A 20,642-nucleotide genomic window follows, 5' to 3' on the forward strand; every position below is an offset into this window, starting at 1 on the left:
ACTTACTATAGCCACATAATGACAAATTGAAGAGTTGCTGTAGAGATCAGACTCTCATACTGTCCTTATAGCGCGATTTAGTATCCGAATATTCATCTTGAAGATACGCATGACTTACAAGTGAAATGACCATACCCGCTACATCTCCGACATCCGTGACCGCTATTCAACCCAGGGTAGAACTCTGGTAATACCTCCAACACGGCTAGGTGTGAACCTTTAATCTTAATTTTACACGAACGTAGCATATTATACCTTATCCCAGTCTGGGTGATATTAGCGGTGATGCATTCTGTTCAGTTCATGCTCGGCATCGTGTGCTTGAACCGATAGTGAGCGTGCCCATTGGCTTGCGTGGAAACCAAGACTGCAACACCGATCGTAATGAGCAAGAAGATATTCTCAGGGTTTTCCACGATTGAATTTCTGCTAGCGACAGTCCAAGATGCGCAGACTCTCGTTAGTCATACCGCTGTGCTGTCGTATGTCTAAAGCGAGGCCTGACGGTGAGCGCATTTGGGGCAGGCGTCACCACACGCGGAAGGCGCGCCCTTGACTTGCTAACGACATGATCTAGTCATGCTGATAATGCTAGGTGGTGATGTATCGATGCCGTATCGATAAACATTGATGCAGAGACGGCATGAAGCGATGATGAGAGATGGTGTTGCAGTAAACTCTGACGTCACGCGCTAAGAATCGCACTAAGCGCGAAAAAGACGCGCTGCCTCCTCCGCGGGAAGGTCAAGCATTGAACACCATTACAGAACGTGTTTTTCATGGCATCGCTAACTTCTCGGATGTATCTTGGCGGGGTATTGGATATCATACTCTAATCGTATGAGCACGGCATGGAAAGCTTGTCAGAAACTTCATCCTAGATCTCATCGCGATGTTCACGGCGATGCCGAAGACCTAAGGTGCTTGCTAATTACAACATGGGAAATTGCAGAACGGGAGAGCTGTGGAGATGCAGAGTCCGAATTCCGAGGCGTAAACATAGGCAGATTGTTGAGTATATGTGATGTTGATATTCTTCTATGTCCTCTGCTGAGCAGACATATTCGCTTCTCGCAGCTCCTATTCTGTATCGTCACATATGAAAGGTGATCTGTACGCCCATATCTACCCAACTTCTTCTCTGGTATAAATTTCTAGCAATGTGTTAAGCTATATTCCTCCCTTTGCTTCTTCTAGTCTAACTTTTCTGGTATCCCAGTCCACCCCCAATATCGCATCACCACAGTAACCCAGCCCCCACCACTCGACGTCCCAGCAACGTGATGGCCTGAGACAGAAGATTACTGAGATGAAATTCCCGTTCTTCCTCGGCCGCGGTTCACGAGATCACTGAGCTCCTGAGTGGCCGTGCAGTGCCGTTCTAGCCGGTCGTCCCCTGCGCCTCAGTCTTGGCGTACCCGCCCTGCACCGCCTCTTCACTGTTCCAGCCTCTTGGCTCATCTTTCTTTGGAGCATGCATGCGGGGTGTGATATTTGTGTCGTTTTACAAGGCGATGGAGGTTTTCATGTAAATAATTGTTTGTATTTTGTTGATGTGGATAGCTCAATCATGTTGTGACGACTTGAGGGATGTTTGTGGATGTTGCGCCTTCTTGCATGTCTCTTGGTATTCGACCAAGCACTCGTCTGCGCAACTTTCATATTGTGCTGTTACAGAGAGAGTTTCGCGGTCTATGTGTTGCTTCCTGCATTCGTCCAGGCAGGGTGCAGCGGCGAGGTATACGGCACAGCAGTGCGGCGTTCCGACTTCTTTTGTGCAAAAGGTAGTCGTCGATTGTGGGCGAAGCGTGTTCGTGAGAGATGATATGAACTCGTCGGTGGCGTGTGTATATCTCGGTACTAGTTGGTAGAAGAAGATCGGTATGCATAGCAGGATCAGGAGTGTGGGTAGGATCGTTCGGTATCGTGGCGTATATCTGCATTGGGGTCGGGCAGTCGTGTGCATTTCGTTCTGCGAAATGATCTTCCTGTCGCAGGCCAACTCTTTCATCACGTCGTGAAGTCTGATAGATAGATCTTAAGTGGAGGCCGGATGCCTGTGCCTTTTGTACGCAAGTATAGTCGCGATTCGCTAGTCGTCGTAGTACCAACACTTCAAACAATGGAGAACCAGAAGTCAGTCAAGAAGAAAGGTGGGATCTAGCACATTATAAGTCTGACAGCGGCATGACAACCATGCGGCCCATATGTATGACAGAGGCGGCGGTTACTCGGCAGCCACTTCGCGCTCGTCAAGACGGTAAGGCGGCAACGCTAGTGTGCAAGTGTGGCTTAGTGACCAAACTGGTATGCTCCAAGATCACTCGTTGCACGCCTTACCCCAATTGTGCAGAAGATGAATCAGCTAGCCAATCGAGCGTCGTTCGTGCAAGCATAACTACGCCTCATCGCACGACGAACACCCCCAAATGAACGTGCCGCTGACTGCCTTGTGTGGTTATGTAAGATAAGCGCGAACTGAAACTGTGCACTGATCAGTTTTGGGCAAAGACATATCTCACAATGCACAGCCACGACCACTGCGGCGGGAATAACCTTTGGGGGGACAAGCCCGTAATCCGGGGAAGTTTGGGCCCTGGGCGTGTTCAGTCGTGCAATGTTCGGAGCTGAAGATACGTAGCCCGTCAGCACTACAATCTTGGAGGGAACACACACGGGCCTTTTGTGTAAGCAGCCGATTCCGGCTACCTTTTGCGAGAAATACTCTAACTGCGCCATAGTGATGGTGAGTAGAATTTGGTACATGTGTGCCAAACCTACGTGGTGGTAGAGTTCGTTTCTAATTAGTCGTGAATATTGCGCCGGAATATGAGTTGTGAGCAAGGCCTAGACTCAGTTTTTGTGAAAAAGACCGAATGGAGCATGTGACGTTGAGATGAGTTCGCAGAAGAGTTGGTGTACTGAAGAGCAACGCTGATCTCACGATGCGCCCAGAAGGGGAAGTTTGCCAGACTGAAAGGCGCCATTGGGATTACACGTTGGCAACTCTGGCGCATTTACAGGATACGAGTTTGATCGGCGCCGGCTTATGCCCGCCGTGCGTTGTCGAGGTCAAATTCTAAGCTCTATCGGTTTGAAATTGCGCCATGCATGCCAACCTCGCAGATCGTCTAATAAACAATGGCGAGAGCTACAGCAGTCTGAGAACGGAAATTCTCGGAGCGACCGCCAAGCTACCTACTCATGAGAGAATCTAATTCCATGAAATGCTACGGGAGTCAGCATTGAACCACAACAAGGGATGGCGAAACTTACTACAACATGATACCGGCGCCAGTGAACATGGCGGCGAATTGCATCAGAGTCTTCCTGAGCTCTTGGCCTTTGTTCGGACCGGTCTCGAGGAGCTCAGGAATAACAGCAACAGTGCCAACATAGAGGAAAGTACCAGCAGTAAATGGTAGTAGCATGTCACCCCACTGCAGACTAGTGCCCATAATGCCAGGACCTTGGATGTCAGCAGAGGCGGAGCTGCCTCCAAATTCTTGGACAGCAATGCCAATGCAAGTTCCTAAGAAAGCGCCGACGGCGGTAACGAATTGAGCCCCCATAGCGGCTCGCTTGCTGAAGCCAGACTGTATGAGGAGAGCGAAGTCGCCGACCTCGTGGGGGATCTCATGGAAGAAGACAGCCACAGTCGTAGTAGCACCAATCGTAGGCGAGGCGTAGAATGAGGAGCTGAGGGCCAGACCATCGGTGATGTTGTGGGTGAAGTCTGCAATGAGGTTGAGGTAACCACCAAGCTTGACACTGGCGTTGATCTCTTTATCTGCTGTCTCTACGACAGACGATGTGCCATTTGCGCCAGACTTCCTGGAGCGCACGCCATCTTTGGAGCTGCCGACATCAACGCCTGTTGTCTTCGCGGAAGCCTCAACTTTGTCGTGCGAGTGCCCATGCGAGTGGTCGTGTCCGCCCTGGCCTCCCGTCGCAATTCGAAGACCCTTGTCCATGGCCACGAAGGTGATGAAGCCGACCATGATAGCTACGCCCAGCAACAGGTTCTTGTTGGGTTCGACCATGACGAACTTGACCGAGTCGTGCTCTTCCTCGCCCAAGAAGATCTCAGGGAGCAGGTGGAAGAGAGTATCACCCAACAGGCCGCCTACAGCGAATGCGACCATGACGGAGAGCGAGGAGGGGTCGATGTTGGGCGGGCATAGTGCGAGGAGGAAGTTTGGTGGGCCCGAGATGTAGAGCGTCGCTAGCAGGGAATTGACTGCAGGGCTGCCAGGGAACAGAAAGGCGAAGATCTGAGAGGTGAGGGAGGACGTGGTCGGGTTCGAGGCTGCCTTGTGCTGGTTGAGAGCTTGCACAAGGGGACACTCCTAGCTGGTGTCAGTACCGCCATGAGCACGCGACATCAGGGTATCTCGGACGATGTCCAATATCAAAAGAAGGCACTATCCTCTATACGATCGAGAGGATGGCAAAAGAGGATTAGTGAGGTTGACGAGTAAAAAGCGTACCTGCAATTGCTCTTCGATCTCATGGGCGCTCAGGTTGCCTACTGGCACGCCGGTCTCGCCCTTGACGGCTGCAGCTGCCACGTTCCATCCCAGCACTCCGAGGAAGATTGCCAAGGACAGCAAGGTCCGGTTGCGCCGCGAGACCATGATGACGCGTGAATTGGTTGGATGCAATATACAGACCCTGATATTGGGTCGTGGGGTTGATGCTTCAGGGGTCTGTCCTCATGGAAGCTGGCCTGCTCGTGGGTACCTAGCCCGCCCGCTATCGATAACGCTAACGGAAAGTTCGCCAAAACTTTTGGAAGTTGCGACCGGCGCCTCTGCAACACCAGAGACAATACACTGATACCCTCGCAATCCTCCAGAACAACACAAAATGGGTCGCGAACTCCAGAAGAAGAAGAACCGGTCGTCCATCCCCAAGAAGCGCAAGAATGGACCCTCCAAGAAGAAGATTCTGCAGAATCCCATCATAGCGAAGCACTGGTACGACACATTGCGCCTGCCTCTGCGTTACCGATCGGACTGACACAATCGCAGGAACCAAAAAGAAACATTATCGCAAAATTACCGCCGTCTCGGTCTGACAGCGCGCCTTAACCACGCAACCGGTGGCACAGAGAAGACGATCGCCCTCCTCGGCCTCAACGATGAGAAATCTTCGCGCGCCGACACCGTCGCCAACAGCACAGCAGATGCCCTCAATATCGTATCAAAAGCCAAGAAGCCCGAGAACATCGCAATCGAGGAGATCGAAGTCGAGCGCGATCCCGAGACAGGCGCTATTCTCAACGTAACAGGCACACTCGACAAGAAGGACAACCCGCTGAACGACCCTCTCAACGAGATCGAAGATGACAACGAGGAGATGGAGTGGAACGGCTTCTCCATGGTACCAGAGCGACCTGAAGAGGCCGAGAACCCAGTCATCCGGGAACTCGAAGAAGCTGCTATGAACGGCGCGAAGAAGGCACCCCGCGGACAGAGCCAAAGGGAGCAGGAGTGGGTGGAGCGATTAGTAAACAAGTACGGGGAGGACTACGGAAAGATGGCGAGAGACCGGAAGCTCAACCCCATGCAGCAGACCGCTGCGGACATCAAGAAGAGGGTCGCCAAGTGGCAGAAGGCGCAGAACAAGGCATAGGGTTGCGACTTAGGTATGCATAGCAGGTGTTGTGGCGTTTCTGGGCACATTTGTCGCACTCAAAATTCGAATACCAAACATCAGTCTCGGCTTTGATCGGACTACGAAGGACCGTGCTCCCCATCGTTCAAGGAGTTTTGTGTTGGACACGTGATGGCTCGTGCTCATCTCTCAGCGGTTACTAGACCCTGAACTGCACCTACCCCACGAGTTCTGAACTTGCACATTCATCCATGGATGCAGCAACCACCACACGCACATAGCGGACATTCTCATATTGGGTAGACTGACTGCGATCGCGTCTAGGCATGTGTCGGACGAAGCGAACGAAATGCGCAACAGGCTGGTACACTCAGCGGGCAAAAGAGACCGAGAGGCATCCTCTTCCACTCCATCCGGAAGTCACCGTCAGCTCAATCGCGTAGACTAGATGAGAGAATCTATCTCAAGAGAAATTCGACGAGAAACCTCCCGCACAGCTCGGAGACGGTTCCTTTACCAGATTTCATCGGAGAAGACCGTCTCATTGACCATCCGCGTACCCACTGACCAACAAGTAACCCAAGTCATCCCTCCCCACACCCCAGAAAGCGCTGCCCACAGATGTTACGTGAGCCCGATGTACTCACAACTGATAAGTCTCCAGTATGGCCCTTTGCCACCCGCCGCGGAACCCAGCGGAATACCAGGATGTCCCTCACTAAGCGTTTCTGGAACAGCAGAATGCTTCCAGAAGTAAGCTCAGCAGCACTCATGCTTGTTTCCAACGAGGAATGACGTCGAACGCCATGACTCAGAAGCATTTCGGATGGTCAGATTGCGCAATGAACGAAGTTGAGCGTCTTTCACGCAGAGCTCTCGCTTAACACTACCTCATGCTCAGGTGCTTAAGTACTACTTGTATGTACTAGCGAAGAAACATCAATCATTTACGACGTATTATTGGTTACTTTGGAAGTGTTGCTGGCTTCAGATTCAAACCCACCAAACCGTCGCCAGTCTCGTGATACGTCCTCGACCGAACCGCGAGGATTACTCTCATCCGCCCTTATCCGCCCCACAGTTCTCCCCAAGATTTTTCGATCTTTGGTCAGTCTCTGCATGACCTCGTGCCCATGGGGCAAATGGGGGTCTGTCAGCATGGAAGCTCCAGGTCCCGTTGCCGAAGATGAGTCGGGTTTATAAGAGAGGTTGTGTTACCTCAGAATGCTTACCATCTCAGCATTTCTGCCTCATTCTGTCAATGAAAACGCATCTCAACGATGGACAAGATCAAGATGAAGCTACCGAACCCTATAAGAGACTGGCGACGCAGAAGCTCCGTTGAGCAGACATCGCAAAACGTCGACGAACATGCTGGCTACGATAATACCCCACTTCCGAGGTTGACATGGAAGAGTTTCTGGATGGGTATGTTGGTGTCAATGGGAGGATTTGTCTTCGGGTGAGCAGTGCCCAACACAACTACCTTCGCTTCAGCTAAATGTCTTAGCTATGACACTGGTCAGATCTCTGGGTTCCTTGGTATGGTCGACTTCCTTCGACGCTTCGGTCAGAGGCATGCAGATGGCACGCCATACTTCTCCAACGTACGATCTGGACTCATCGTGGGTCTATTGTCTATTGGTACATTGTTTGGTGCTTTGATTGCGGCACCAATCGCAGACAGGATTGGGCGGAAGATGAGCATCATATGGTGGTGTGGTATCTTCTCTGTGGGCATCATCGTCCAGATTGCTGCCACAGATGAGTGGTATCAGGTCATGATGGGCAGGTTCGTTGCCGGTCTCGGTGTTGGTGCACTCAGCCTACTCGTACCCATGTACCAAGTACGATCCCCACATGAACAGCAAATGTCCATCACTGACAGACATAGGCGGAGACAGCACCTCGACATATCCGCGGAGCCTTGATTTCCACCTACCAACTCTTCATCACATTCGGAATCTTCCTGGCCGCAGTCTTCAATTACGCTGCGGAACGCCACCAATCCGGTAAAGCCGCATCCTGGCAGATCACCCTCGGGCTCTCCTTCGTACCTGCAGCTATTCTCGCGGTAGGTATTTTGGGCTTCTCCGAAACACCTCGGTTCAACTACCGTCATGGTAAGATCGACCAGGCCACCGCAACCATGTCGAAAGTATATGGGGTACCAACCAACCATCAGAGCATTCAGCTAGAGCTTGAGGAGATGAGGGTCAAGCTCGAAGCCGAAAGCAAGCTTACCAACGGACCCATACAAGAATGGTTGGGTATGTGGATGGCGCCGAAGATGGCATACAGGTTGGCAATTGGCATGGGCTTGCAGATGTTTCAACAGTTGACAGGCGCCAACTACTTGTAAGCAACTAATCGCCCCCAGTGAGCACATTCTGACATCCCAAAGCTTCTACTACGGTACCGTAGTCTTTGCCGGCACTGGTATCAAGAACTCGTTCGTTACGCAGATGATCTTGGTATGCAACCTCATTCCGCAAGGCCATCCATAATGGCGCTGACCTCTTTCAGAACGGCATTAACTTCGGCGTCACCTTCTACGGCCTTTATATCGTCGAGCACTACGGTCGTCGCAAATCGCTCATTGCCGGCTCATGCTGGATGTTCATTTGCTTCCTCATCTTCGCTTCTGTCGGTCACTTCGCCCTTGATCGCGACAACCCGGAAAATACCGAAAGCGCAGCCACAGCGATGATATGCTTTGCTTGTTTCTTCATCTTTGGTTTTGCGACAACGTGGGGTCCGATGATGTGAGTTTCGCGCCGATTCCCAGTATGCTACGTCAAACTGACAACGTCTAGCTGGACAATCTGCGGAGAGTTATACCCCAGCCGCTATCGCGCGAAAGCCATGGCTCTATCAACGGCATCGAACTGGCTGTGGAACTTCCTTCTCGCATTCTTCACGCCCTTCATCACTGGTGCCATAGATTTCCGCTATGGCTACGTCTTCGCCGGGACAAACATCCTAGGTGGTCTTATCGTATACTTCTTCGTCATCGAAGGCAAAGGGCGCACACTCGAGGAGATCGATACGATGTACCTGATGGGCGTTAAGCCATGGGAAAGCGCAAAATGGGTCGTTCCCAGCCTGGAAGAGATGAGCGGAGATATGAGGGTTAAGCTCGAGTCCGCAAACCCGGAGTTGGCGCTCAGGAAAGAGACTAACGGAGGGACGGCTGATGACAATGCTAGTGTGAGGCACGAAGAGGATAGCGAGGCGATTCGCGGGGGTGAGGCTATGAGTGACGGGAGTGAAGAGGGGTTGAGGGAGAAATCCGAGGTCTCGCCGTAGTGAGCTTGTTGCAGATGCGGGGGTCGCTTGGTTGGTCTGGGTGAAGCAGGTCAATCCGTTATTGTTGGTAACTCCCGCTCATACTGCAATGCTCGTAATTTTATCTATCGTCTGCTGATGTGAAGGGTTTTGCGCCGCGGCATGCTCCCGTTGAGATCGTTCTCGTAGAGCTAGACGCTCTCTGTAAGTCGCGCCACGTGCACGCGTCGGGATTTGCAGCAGGCTTCATCCCAGCCTCCTCAACATTCATCCCGCGAACGTCAGTGCAACTCCATTTTGACTTACACAATTCTCACCTCTGTGCTGGCAGCATCCGCAAAGGAAGGTGTCATCGGAAAGAGACCTGATTCGTATCCAGTCAGCCTTGTGCGGCGTTGCACCGCGCTGAGTTCGCGACGGAACCCGATTTGGCGCTGACAGCTGCAGTGTAAACGACGTAGCAGTGCCGAAAAGTTTATGAGGTGAGCGCATCGGCGTGACCGACCGCCAGCGTCGACTTATTCAGGCCACCCCAAGCAAAAATTTGTTCGCGGTTCAGCATTGACGTAACACGGGAACTCCAAGACACCACAATTCCACGCCAAGAAGCATTCAACGCCTGGAACGGATCAGATTAGATCTGCCTTATCGCTAGCTACAGGCTATTGAACCCAAGTATGTGGTCCTCGGGCAAGCCATGGTGTCATTGCACAGACCCGCGGACTTCCTCGTGGTACTGTCGCGTGGGTGTGTGCCTCTCGCCATGCCACCACTGCACTTGGCGAGGAATAAGTGTGCCAATAGCACGACACGGCAGCCCAGCCGCCTGCGCGCATCAGCAATGTAGCGACGCAGGGCCGATCAGATAAAGTAGTTCCCTCCGCCGTGCCGTTATCTTGGATGCATCTCGCATACTGCGACTTCGACATCCTCCTGCAGAATTGGACGCGATCATGCGCCATTCATTGAGACCTGGAGAGGCGACAAGCCCGACCGATGTTGTCCACAACGAGACTGATCGCGGCAACTTCGGCAAGGATATCGACTACAACCGCGAGCGGTCGCCAAGTGATGATACTTCGAGCGAGCATTCGGCTCAGGCTGGCGTGAAGCGCATTGAAGCTGTGAGCAAGGCGTGGACGAAGACTTCGCTCATCGTCGCCTACGTCACGTACGTCATCACGATCGCTTTTAATCAGAAGGGTCTCTCTATACTAAATCCAATGCAGACTTCTACTTATCGCCAATGTTACGTCCCTCGAGATACAGGTCACTAGTCTCTTGATGCCATATGCCACGAGTGCCTTTGCCCTGCATTCACTCGTCTCCACAATCTATGTAGTGCAGGGTGTCGTAGCCGGTACGTTCCTCGTTCCGCCATACTCAGCGCAGCGACTAACTACGTCCAGCGGTCATCAAACCGCCAATGGGAAAGATTGCCGATGTCTTTGGACGTCTCGAATCATTTACCATTACCATATTCCTCTACACAATCGGGTATTGTATGCAAGCTGGATCCAATAATGTGCAAACTTTCGCAGGAGCCCAAATCTTCTGGGCCGCCGGTTTCAACGGTCTGGGAGTTTTGCAACAAATCTTCGTCGCCGATACTACGGATCTGCTCAATCGCGCTCTTTTCTCCACCTTGTTCGACGTTCCCTTTCTTTGGACTACATTTGCTGGAGCAGAAGTTGGAGAAGCGATCCTGAACAACACTACGTGGAGATGGGGATACGGTATCTGGGCTATCATCCTTCCGGTTTGCTTCATCCCACTGGCTGTTAGTCTTTTTATGAACCAGCGACGTGCAAAGAGCTTGGGTTTTGATGTCCCCAGTCCATTCCACGGGCACAATACACTCCAGGTCCTGAAGAACATCTGGATCGACATAGATGGATCTGGCCTGTTATTGTTCGCGGCAGCCATAGCACTCATCTTGTTGCCACTTACACTGGCTCCAGGCGCAAGTGGTGGGTGGAGTAATGGGAGTATGATCGCCATGCTAGTCATCGGCGGCGTACTGCTTCTTGCGTTCCCACTGTGGGAGACGAGCAAGAAGTTAGCACCAAAGGCATTCTTTCCACCAAACCTCTTCAAAGAAAGAACGATCATCGCCGGTGTTCTGATCGCATTTTTCTACTTCAGTAAGCACCATGCAAACAGTATTATAGCTTAACGCTAACGAATGAAACAGTGGCATTTTACATGTCGGTCTTCCCATACTTCAGCTCTTACCTCCAGATTGTCCAGGGCCAATCTCCCTCCACAGCCGGATACATCACACGAACCTTCACCTTCGCTTCCACCGTCTCATCAATCGTAGTATCACTTCTCATCAAGTACACAGCACATTATAAGTACTACACAACCTTGGGCGCAGCCATCTACCTGATGGGCATGGGCCTTATGTTGGCATACCGGACCGAAGACGCATCTACCGGCACTCTCGTTGGCACCCAAATCGCCATCGGAATTGGCGGAGGCTTCCTGAACGTCCCTGTCCAACTCGCTGTCCAGGCCTCAGCCTCCCATCAACAGGTTGCAGCCGCAACAACAGTCTGGCTAACTATCCTCGAAGTCGGAGGCGCAGTAGGATCTGCCATCTCAGGTGCCATCTGGTCGACCTACATCCCCGCCAAACTGCAACAGTACCTTCCCGCGGAGAACGTGGCGGATTATTCGACTATCTACGGCAGTCTCTTAGTCGCAGCAGATTACGTCACATACCCTGCTGGATCCCCCGTCCGTATTGCTATCAACCGAGCGTACCAAGAGACGATGCGGTACCTACTCATTGGAGCTCTTTGCTGCGCAGCGCCTATCGTGCCGTTGACATTTTGTCTCAAAAACTACAAGTTGGATCAGATGGATCAGAAGGTCGTTGGTAACGTCATCGGTAGTGCTGAGAAGAGGGAGAAAGCGAAGAGTTGGCGATTTTGGAAACGGTAGGCACGTACGTGTTGGCATATCATTTTGACAACGCGAGTATATCTACATTAATTGCTTTGGATTGCCATGCTTGGTAGAATCCTAGAAAGCGAAAATCGAAGAAGCGGAAACGCAACCAAGACGAAGGCATTCCGTGCCATGTATCGCACACATCTGATTACTGATTCCGCTCTTCTAATTGCCTCGGCGATCAACTCCGAATGTCAATGCCAAACTGTTTGAGTTGCGACTTCCACACGATTCAAAGCCAACTACCTCGGTAAGACCGCGAAGGTCAGCCAGCAAATTCTACAGTCAAAGTGTCCAATCTTCACAGTCCACAGATTCAAAAACACAATCGAATTGTTCGGCACTGGAGAAAGCGAAGTTTGCCCCCAGCCGCCCGCCGGCAGCCTCGCCAGGCCATTCCGACCGCACAGACCACGCGACAGGGCCGTGTTTCACGCTCCGCACCCGGGACCCTGGACCCTGAACCCGCGGCGTTGCCAAGAGCTGTAAGTTACGTTACTGAGACTTTAATGCGACTTGAGACTAGAGACGTCGGTATTCTTTGTGGATTCCTGATGGCGACGAGAGTAAAACGCCCAAGGCGGGAAATGCGGATGCAATGTCAATGGGTGTTGGTGGAATGAGTCGTGCAGCGGCGGGATCCGAGCAACTGAGTTGGAAGTGAGAGAACAGTGGACTCACCTCGCGAATTGTAGGAAAAAGGATGCTGTTGTGTTGGTGAGAAGGCATGTTGGAGCTGAGGTCTGATCAAATAGTACTTTATTGAAATCTTGCGACGTTTTATCTCATCTTCCATTGCCTTGTTCGTCCATCCATCCATCAATACCGTTATCCAAAACTCCTCATCTTCCGGTCCGCAGTACGCGTGATCCTGCTGATGCTTGCTGAAAAGAAAACTCGCGCTCGGAACATACAAGATCGAGCTTGTGACATGACTGTCGTGTATAACTCCTCCTCCCATGGCGCGTGATGTCTTTTGAAGGAAGGATGTGCTAGCTGAAATGCAAAGTCGGGTATAGTGCTCAAACTTCGGTGATGGCGACCAAAGTCATCTTGGGTGCGTCCTCCTCCTCGACGACCTCATCGCGCTTGCGCTTCTCAGCAGGGGCGCCAGCGGCGGCAGAGTCCTTGGGAACGTTGACACCGGGGTTGACGAGAAGACCGACACCGGCGTTCTCAGTGCCCATCTCGACCTTGGGCATGTCCTTCTGGGCCTCCTTGGCGTAGCCGAGAGCAGCGTTGAAGCCAGCGAGGTCGCGCTTGATCCATTGCATGGCCTCCTCTACGGCGGCCATCTTGGGCTCGACGGGAGCACGCTTGCTGATGATGTCGTTGACGGCGCGGCGAAGGTTGGATCGTTTAGCTGCTTCTCCTTCAGCTGGTTGTTCTTGAGCTTGCTCGCCTTCAGCTGCGGGCTGTTCGGCGGCCGGTTGTTCTTGCTGACCTTGTGCTGCGCCCTCCCCACCGGCGTTGGCTGCGGCTCCCGAAGCGAGCGTAGACATCAACTCTGAAGCTGATTCTGTTGATCCTAGCGAGATCTCTCCATCACCGACTACCAGGGCAGGCGAGTAGGCACCCAAGTTGATGTTAAGGGGGACGGCAGCGACGGTGGCGACGAGCGCGAAGAGAACGTGTTGAGGAAGCATGTTGTCGGTTGGGTGGTTGGATCTTTCGATTAGGTGGTAAAGTAGTGGTGGATGATTGAGGTTCGATGAACGATTAGATGATCAAAAAATGTACTAAGTGATAGAAGTCGCCCGGCGACAGAAGTGAATACTAGTTGGTAGTGAAATGAAGTGAGTGACCGGACTGGAGAATAGAAGAAGTGGGTTTACTGTCTTCTTATACGCAAACCACAGAGTCTCCATAGTCTCCATAGTCGTGGTATCGCAGGCCCACCGTCGTTACCTGCCAAGATGAATTAACCATAACTGTCAAGGCATGAAACTTTCTTGAGGCTACGCCAAGTAGCGGCAAGCATACCACGGCAGAGCTTTGCCTTCGATGGCCATGCCAAGCTTCTCCCGCTGTTTGATGTTGGGTCAAAACTTTTGTGATGCGGAGCCAAGGTCGGATAAGCCTGGGGAGCGTCCTTAGTTACCGGGGCTAATGCATGGTTCTGGTACTGCAAGTGGGTCAGTGACCACGATCCTGAGCCGTGTGATTAGTCCAGGCCTCGACGTGGTCATGGATGAGTTCCTCTTCGAGTGCACGTGGAGAGAGCGATCTGCCTGAGGCACATGAGGTTAACTGCATGTTGAGTGAACGGTGCACTTGTCACACTGGGGCCCAATAATGGGTCTTGGAGTACTGATCTTCCGAACACTGACGCGTACCACACAAGTCCTTTCGACTGCTTGAAGTCTGGCCAAGCCCAAATCTAAAGCCCTGACAGTGGTAGAAGAAGACTGGGTAATGCTTAGAGCACCAAGCCTATAGCTTCTCGTTCACGCTGACTTGCCAAGTAGCGGCGGTATACAGGAGGTGGCCGAAGGGGCGAATCGAGGGGTTGTCTACCTCAATGAGCATCGATCGCCGGATTTTCAGGCGCGCACGAGCAAGATGCGACCCTTAGGCAGACCTCCTCCACAGCGTTCGTCTGGGGCAAAGGGGCCAGACTGACAGGGCTCGGCGATGAGCTTGGAAGGGGCAAGCCTTGATCGCAACACTTGGCGTCTTGAACAAGTGGAGTTGTAGATACCTGAGCGGAGCCAAGTGCTGGGGTCGCAGCCTTAGAGACGCGATGCGAGGTTTGAGATGTGGTCTGCTTTTAGGCTGTGGTTTCCAGATCGGCCTTAGTGCGCTACCCCGTGGCTGGAACTCCTACGGAGGTGCGACAAATCGATGTCTTGGCCGGCGGGGACGTCGCTGGATTCGCATCGTCTCCAGACTCATGCAGGAAGCACAGCGTCGGTCTCGGAACGCTGCTTGTCATGGTACTTGTCGTGAGGAACGGTGCGCGCGTGCAGCTGACGTGTGCTTGCTCGAGCGGGACTGTGCTGCAGCCCACAGCCTAGATGCGCTGGAGTCGATCGATATGTTCTTGGCTGTAATCTTACGCGCAGCTTGGCTTCTTCAGCGGCATGAAGACTGGACTCATGGTGAAGAGTGAACGATGAGGAAGACGTAGGGGCACGGAGGTTTGCTACTGTCGGCGTTGCTAATCCCGCTCCGCGATCTCCTGGGCACGCGTGGACGCGTCCAGAACAGCTACAGCCCCGACAACTACACACCCGCTCAACACCACGCGCAGAGTATCCCATATCTTGTTCGATCTATTATCGCGACTACGGGCGCGAAACAGCCAATATCACGTCGACTACGCTTGCTCGATGCGCGGTCAGCGGAAGTCGTTGGTCGCCCAGCTGTACCAAGCCACGTTACAGCTTCCGCCCGGACGGTAGCTTCCAGCCGCGTCGCGCGATGCAGACTGCCCGCCTGTCTGTTTGCTAGCTGGCAGCTACCCGCTCCCAAGCCGTCGCTGAGCTTGGTAATTGATCTTGTTAGCGTCAAGTCGCGCAGAAAAGTCTGAGGCAACAATGGCATTCTTGGTGCGGCAGCATATTCCTCCACAAACGCGAATTTCTGTCTCGACAGCACTCGCTCCGAACAACTAAGCTCTCTTCAGCTAGAAGCAGAAGCAAGCGTTTAGTTATGGATGCGAGTCCAGCGGTGTTCTCACAGACCCAACGCTCAAAGTTCGGTCGGGCAACTCGTTGATGGTTCGCGATGAACAACACAAACATACTCGGACTAGCCACACATGTTTGCATACCCGATTGTATGTCAAACGAACCTATTACGACTATACTCCATTCTATCACACCATGGTAGCCTTTGGTGGGGCGAACCACTTTGACCCACGACGGAAGAAAACTGGTTCAGCTTCTTGCCCCGCACCACAGCATTTTATCGTATCGCCAGCGTATATACAGCTTGCTACGAGGGCTGAGCTTGTCTCCTGGGAGTAAACCGGTGGCTAACAAAATCCAACTTTTTTTGCCGTCTTTCATCAATAACGGTTCGTTGGTGTAGTTGGTTATCACGTCAGTCTAACAAAGGCCCTCAAAAGCCTGTTAGTACACTGAAGGTCCGGAGTTCAAACCTCCGATGAATCATGATACTGGCGATTTGGTGTTACGTTACCGGTGTGGTATTGAGGGCTTCATAATACCCCTCTTTGATACCCACCCCTTTGGTGTTACCTTTGGAATTGGCCCCTCCAAAATCTTTGGTATTGATCCCAGGATCTAAAATCTTTGGAGTAGATCCTCTGGATCTAAAAGCTTTGGAATTTAGCACCTTCGAAACCGCCTCTTTTTTTTCGAACTCGCTGTCTCAAGGAGATGCTGATCACGATGCTGTTGGCGTATGCTTAAGGTTGTGGAGCTATTTTTGCCTCATACCCGCCACTATCGTAGTCTCCAGGACTGGAGGCTTTGCATATTTGCCTGGATAGAGGGCCAAGAATGCTCTCGCTGTCAGAATCCATCACCACTAAACTAGATAGCAATCCTTAGATGCGAGCGGTGCAATAACGCGAACAATCTTGTACTCGTAGCACAAAGCATACTACACGGCAAACTCCACGATCATGAGTATTGTACATCTCGGGATCTTAAGCGCGACGTCCTTGTTCGGCTCGGCACTCTTCACATGGAAATGTTTGCCGATCGTTCTATGTAGGTCTCTGAGCACAAAACTGGATAGATCGCAATCTGTGAGATTCTTTGCGAAAGACACGTTCACCTCTGTCTATCGGGTATCGAATAACAAAATGCAGTAATACGTCCGATCCACACGTATTACAGTATCCAAGGTAATCAAACATCTTTCTGCATATAGCAGACGTGCACTACCGATGTCGCCTACCTCCGACGGGCGGATATGTGCATCAAGGCAGAGCAGACATGTGTATTACCGCTGCGACCGCTGTGTTGGCAAACAACGTAGTCCGCACAAATCCCATCCGGTCCCCAGCTGGTCGAGTAGCACTCTCATTCCAACTCAGCTCAAGCTCGTATCAATACTGTCATTGCAAAGATCTTCAGCGTACTCGTGCGTCGCCGCCAGCTATTATGGCCACGCTCGACTATCTCAAGAAAGCCTTAGTGCGAAGCGCCAACATCAAACCTTCCGTCACCTCTTCCAGGGAGCCCTTGACCGACGAACAATATGCGGCAGGCTTCGAAACCTTCGTCCAAGGACCCAGTTGGGCGATCTACCGCGACTTCATCATCCCAGAACTATCCTACCTCCTAGCTCCTGCACACCAATCAAATAAGTTGATCTCGGTTCTGGAGATCGGCCCGGGCCCCAAGAGCATTCTCGGGCATCTACATAGAAGCTTGCGAAAGAGGATTGGGAAGTACACCGCTTTTGAACCCAATGCCTTGTATGCTCTGAAGCTGGGAAAGTGGTTGCAGGATCATGAGAAGACGGATACGACCTCAAAAGCTCCGTTTCCTTGCTTGGAGAGTAATCCTGTCATCTACCGTACTCGTTTCGATCCGGATTGTGACACGCCGAGTGGTGCCGATATCGAGAAGTACGACATCGTTCTCTTTTGTCACAGCATGTACGGTATGAAGCCGCAAGACCATTTCATCAAGCATGCGTTGAAAATGCTCCTCGAGGGTGGAATCGTCGCAGTCTTCCGTCGTGAGGGTATCTTTCACATCGACGGCTTGGCCTGCCACCATTCGGCTTCCCATCCCACCGGTTTCGTCGGCGTAGCAGATGACGATGACGCACTGGATATCTTCGCATCTTTTGTCGCTGGCTTTACCATGCAAGACACCGACGAAGACAACACTGTTCTAGTAGACTGGCGAAAGCTATGTCGTGATCTTGCCCGCCGTGATGACGACCATCCCGCAACCCTTCTATTCTCCGCACCTGAAGTCATGTTGGCTTTTAATCACCACGCAGACAAAGTGGAGGAACTGGAGATGTGTGTGGGTCCGATACTAGAAGAGAACCCGGTGAAGAACCAGCAAGCTCGTCTCCAACGCCCCGCCGCTATCGTCAGGCCAGATAGTATTGAGAAGGTGCAAGATTGCGTCCGGTGGGCACTCAAGCACGGCCTTGGCCTGACTGTTGTCGGTGGAGGACACAGCGCACATTGCCGCAGATCCAATGTGGTGGCAATCGACATGAGTGCTTTCGACTCCGTACATGTACTCAAAAGGGTTGGGGATGTAGAGGACCAAGACATTGCCTTCACTTCACTTGTAGTCGCTGGTGCTGGATGCAAGACAGTCGATATCATCAGCAAGGCTCTCGATGAGGGCCTCACTGTACCTCTAGGATCTCGCCCAAGTGTTGGAGCCGGACTCTGGCTACAGGGTGGTATAGGCCATCTTACAAGGCTGTACGGGCTCACCTGCGACAACATTGTCGGCGCCGTACTCATCAGTGTGGCTTCCGGAGAGATCTTCTATGTCGGTCGTGTGCCAAGCGAGCACCTTCCCAAGGAGGCTCATCTTCCAGAGAATGATACTGACATCCTTTGGGCACTGCAAGGTGCCGGCACGAACTTTGGTATCGTACTCAGCGTAACACTTCGCGCCTATAACGCCCACTCGTTTGCCACGCGAAACTGGGTAATCCCTCTGAGCGACAATGCCGAAGCCAAACGCAAACTTCGGGAGTTCGACGAGATAGTCGCAAATGGATGCAGCGAGTTCTGTTCCGCCGACGCATACCTGTATTGGGAGGATGAACGACTCAACCTTGGGATCACAACGTTCGCCGCGATCGATGCATCTTCCCCATCGCCGACGACTATCATGTCAAAGCGCAAAGGCGATATATGGGGAACCGCTAGCGACACCAATATCTTAAATGGTGTAAAAGCGTTCGAAGCCGAGATGTACATGTCTGCGATGCACGGGGGGCATGGCAACGGCAAGACGTCATCTTTCAAGCGTTGCGTATTTTTCAAGGACATTGGAAGGTCGATAATCGCTCGTCGCCTAGTCTCAGCGGTCGATTCTCGTCCGTCGCCGCTCTGTTACCTCCATCTGCTGCATGGCGGTGGGAAGGCTGGCGAGGTCGCACCCGAAGCGACTGCGTTTGGGTGTCGAGACTGGGATTTCGCTTGCGTCATCACCGGGGTGTGGCCTCGGGATGAGGATGGCAGTCGTGATGCGCATGCTTCGGTGCAGTGGGTGTACGACGTTGTCGATAGCTTGCTGCCGTTAAGCAGGGGCACGTACGGAGCGGACCTTGGACCTGACCCCCGAGATGCAGTGCTGGCGGAGAAGGCGTTCGGGCCGAATACCGTGCGCCTCGGTCGTCTCAAACGCCTGATGGATCCACGGAACGTGTTGGCGTGGGCCTGTCCGTTGCCGAAGCCCCCGTTGCCCAAACTCATCATTCTTGTTACCGGCGAACACGGCGCCGGCAAGGACTACTGCGCCGGCGAATGGGTCGCCATTTTCTCTGAACATGACAGTAACCCTTCTTCTTCAACGCATGGTCTTCGCGCGCAAGCTATACGCATCAGCGACGTCACGAAACGCGAGTTCGCCGACGCGACTGGTAACGACTTCCGCCGCCTTCTAGACGATCGTGCATATAAGGATCAACACCGTCCAGCGCTGACAGCCTTCTACGAGAAACAAATCCAGGAACGACCCCGACTGCCGGAAGAACACTTTCTCGAAGTTGTCCACAATGCGGCAAGTGCAGATGTTGATGTTCTGTTCATCACGGGGATGAGAGATGAGGCACCTGTCGCATCATTCTCCCATCTAGTGGCGGCGAGCAGAGTGATCGAAGTCCGTGTTGATATCAACGAAGCCTCACGGGTTGCTCGTGGGGTACGCACCGAGAAGACGACTGACTTGACAGCTCCGCGACATCGTCCAAATCTGACCTTCGTCAACGACACACCAGGAAACGGCGCGATACGAGAGTTTGCCGAGGCCTCCATACTTCCCTTCGTGCATAATGACCTACAACGACTGGCCGATATGGTACGTTCAATCCCGAATTTCCCCAAGCCGGGCATCCAGTTCCGACATGTACTCGGAATCTCGCAGCAGCCAGGCGGCCTTGCTCTTTGCGCATCACTACTACAAAGTCACTTCACTGGATGCTGGGCCAACGTCGATGCCATTGTATGTTGCGAGGTAGGCGGTCTCGTCTTTGCACCGGCATTAGCATCGCTGGTAGACGTGCCTCTGGTGCCCATTCGCGAGGCTGGCAAGCTTCCGCCACCTACCATTTCGGTCATGAAGAACGCATCGTATATCTCTTCCCAAGCTCCTAACCAAGCAAAGATTGGAAAGCGCATCGAGATAGAGCGAAACGCGATTATCGGCTCCGACTCGGTCGTAGTCGTGGACGATGTACTGTCGACGGGCGAGACTCTTTGTGCGGTGCTTCATCTACTGGAAGAGGCTCATGTAAAGAGTATCGCGATCATGGTAGTTGCGGAGTTCCCACTCCATCGTGGGCGTAGACTATTGTACGATCGTGGACACGGCATGGTGGATATGCAGAGTTTGCTTGTCTCGGGAGGTGACTAGACGGTGTAAGACGGCTTTGCTATCGAAACGATTAATGCATGCACTGAATGAGATAGCATAAAGTCACAGACCATTCGCATCCCAACCTCATCTCATATGTTCTGCTTGTTCAATGTTTGCCAGCCCCGTAGAGCTGATTACGTCAAGGCAGAAGTCACCTTCGAGGCATCCTGATCATGACAATATTGATACAAACGAGATTCTCATTACTGCTATAAGCTATCTGAAACTACACTACAG

At 52.5% G+C, this 20,642-nt stretch overlaps 6 protein-coding genes and 1 non-coding gene across 7 annotated transcripts; 5 read left to right on the top strand and 2 right to left on the bottom strand.

Annotated features, from left to right (window-relative positions):
- Positions 1-3,275: 3,275 nt before the first annotated feature.
- On the bottom strand, positions 3,276-4,637 carry J4E92_000791 (uncharacterized protein; the record flags this gene model as incomplete). Its single annotated transcript, XM_051492206.1, has 2 exons — positions 3,276-4,349; positions 4,491-4,637. 2 exons carry the CDS (start codon positions 4,635-4,637, stop codon positions 3,276-3,278), a joined length of 1,221 nt encoding a protein of 406 aa, XP_051357718.1.
- Positions 4,638-4,869: 232 nt separating this feature from the next.
- On the top strand, positions 4,870-5,637 carry NOP16 (Nucleolar protein 16; the record flags this gene model as incomplete). The annotated part of the gene is made up of 2 exons (XM_051492207.1): positions 4,870-4,979; positions 5,034-5,637. The coding sequence occupies 2 exons, from the start codon at positions 4,870-4,872 to the stop codon at positions 5,635-5,637; spliced, it is 714 nt and encodes a 237-aa protein (XP_051357719.1).
- Positions 5,638-7,027: 1,390 nt separating this feature from the next.
- Positions 7,028-8,928, top strand: J4E92_000793 (uncharacterized protein; the record flags this gene model as incomplete). Its single annotated transcript, XM_051492208.1, has 6 exons — positions 7,028-7,047; positions 7,130-7,466; positions 7,514-7,977; positions 8,024-8,093; positions 8,146-8,384; positions 8,436-8,928. The coding sequence occupies 6 exons, from the start codon at positions 7,028-7,030 to the stop codon at positions 8,926-8,928; spliced, it is 1,623 nt and encodes a 540-aa protein (XP_051357720.1).
- A 932-nt stretch (positions 8,929-9,860) lies between these two features.
- J4E92_000794 (uncharacterized protein) lies at positions 9,861-11,856 on the top strand (the record flags this gene model as incomplete). Its single annotated transcript, XM_051492209.1, has 4 exons — positions 9,861-10,078; positions 10,137-10,267; positions 10,317-11,051; positions 11,102-11,856. The coding sequence occupies 4 exons, from the start codon at positions 9,861-9,863 to the stop codon at positions 11,854-11,856; spliced, it is 1,839 nt and encodes a 612-aa protein (XP_051357721.1).
- Positions 11,857-12,887: 1,031 nt separating this feature from the next.
- On the bottom strand, positions 12,888-13,511 carry J4E92_000795 (uncharacterized protein; the record flags this gene model as incomplete). Its single annotated transcript, XM_051492210.1, has 2 exons — positions 12,888-13,231; positions 13,310-13,511. 2 exons carry the CDS (start codon positions 13,509-13,511, stop codon positions 12,888-12,890), a joined length of 546 nt encoding a protein of 181 aa, XP_051357722.1.
- Positions 13,512-15,885: 2,374 nt separating this feature from the next.
- Positions 15,886-15,983, top strand: J4E92_000796. Its single transcript has one exon. It is a non-coding gene; the product is annotated as a tRNA-Val (tRNA).
- A 792-nt stretch (positions 15,984-16,775) lies between these two features.
- On the top strand, positions 16,776-20,402 carry J4E92_000797 (uncharacterized protein; the record flags this gene model as incomplete). The annotated part of the gene is made up of 1 exon (XM_051492211.1): positions 16,776-20,402. The coding sequence occupies one exon, from the start codon at positions 16,776-16,778 to the stop codon at positions 20,400-20,402; it is 3,627 nt and encodes a 1,208-aa protein (XP_051357723.1).
- Positions 20,403-20,642: the final 240 nt, after the last annotated feature.

This window comes from Alternaria infectoria, assembly GCF_024043175.1.
Source record: "Alternaria infectoria strain BMP 0036 chromosome Unknown scaffold_1, whole genome shotgun sequence".
Lineage (NCBI taxonomy): Eukaryota > Fungi > Ascomycota > Dothideomycetes > Pleosporales > Pleosporaceae > Alternaria > Alternaria infectoria.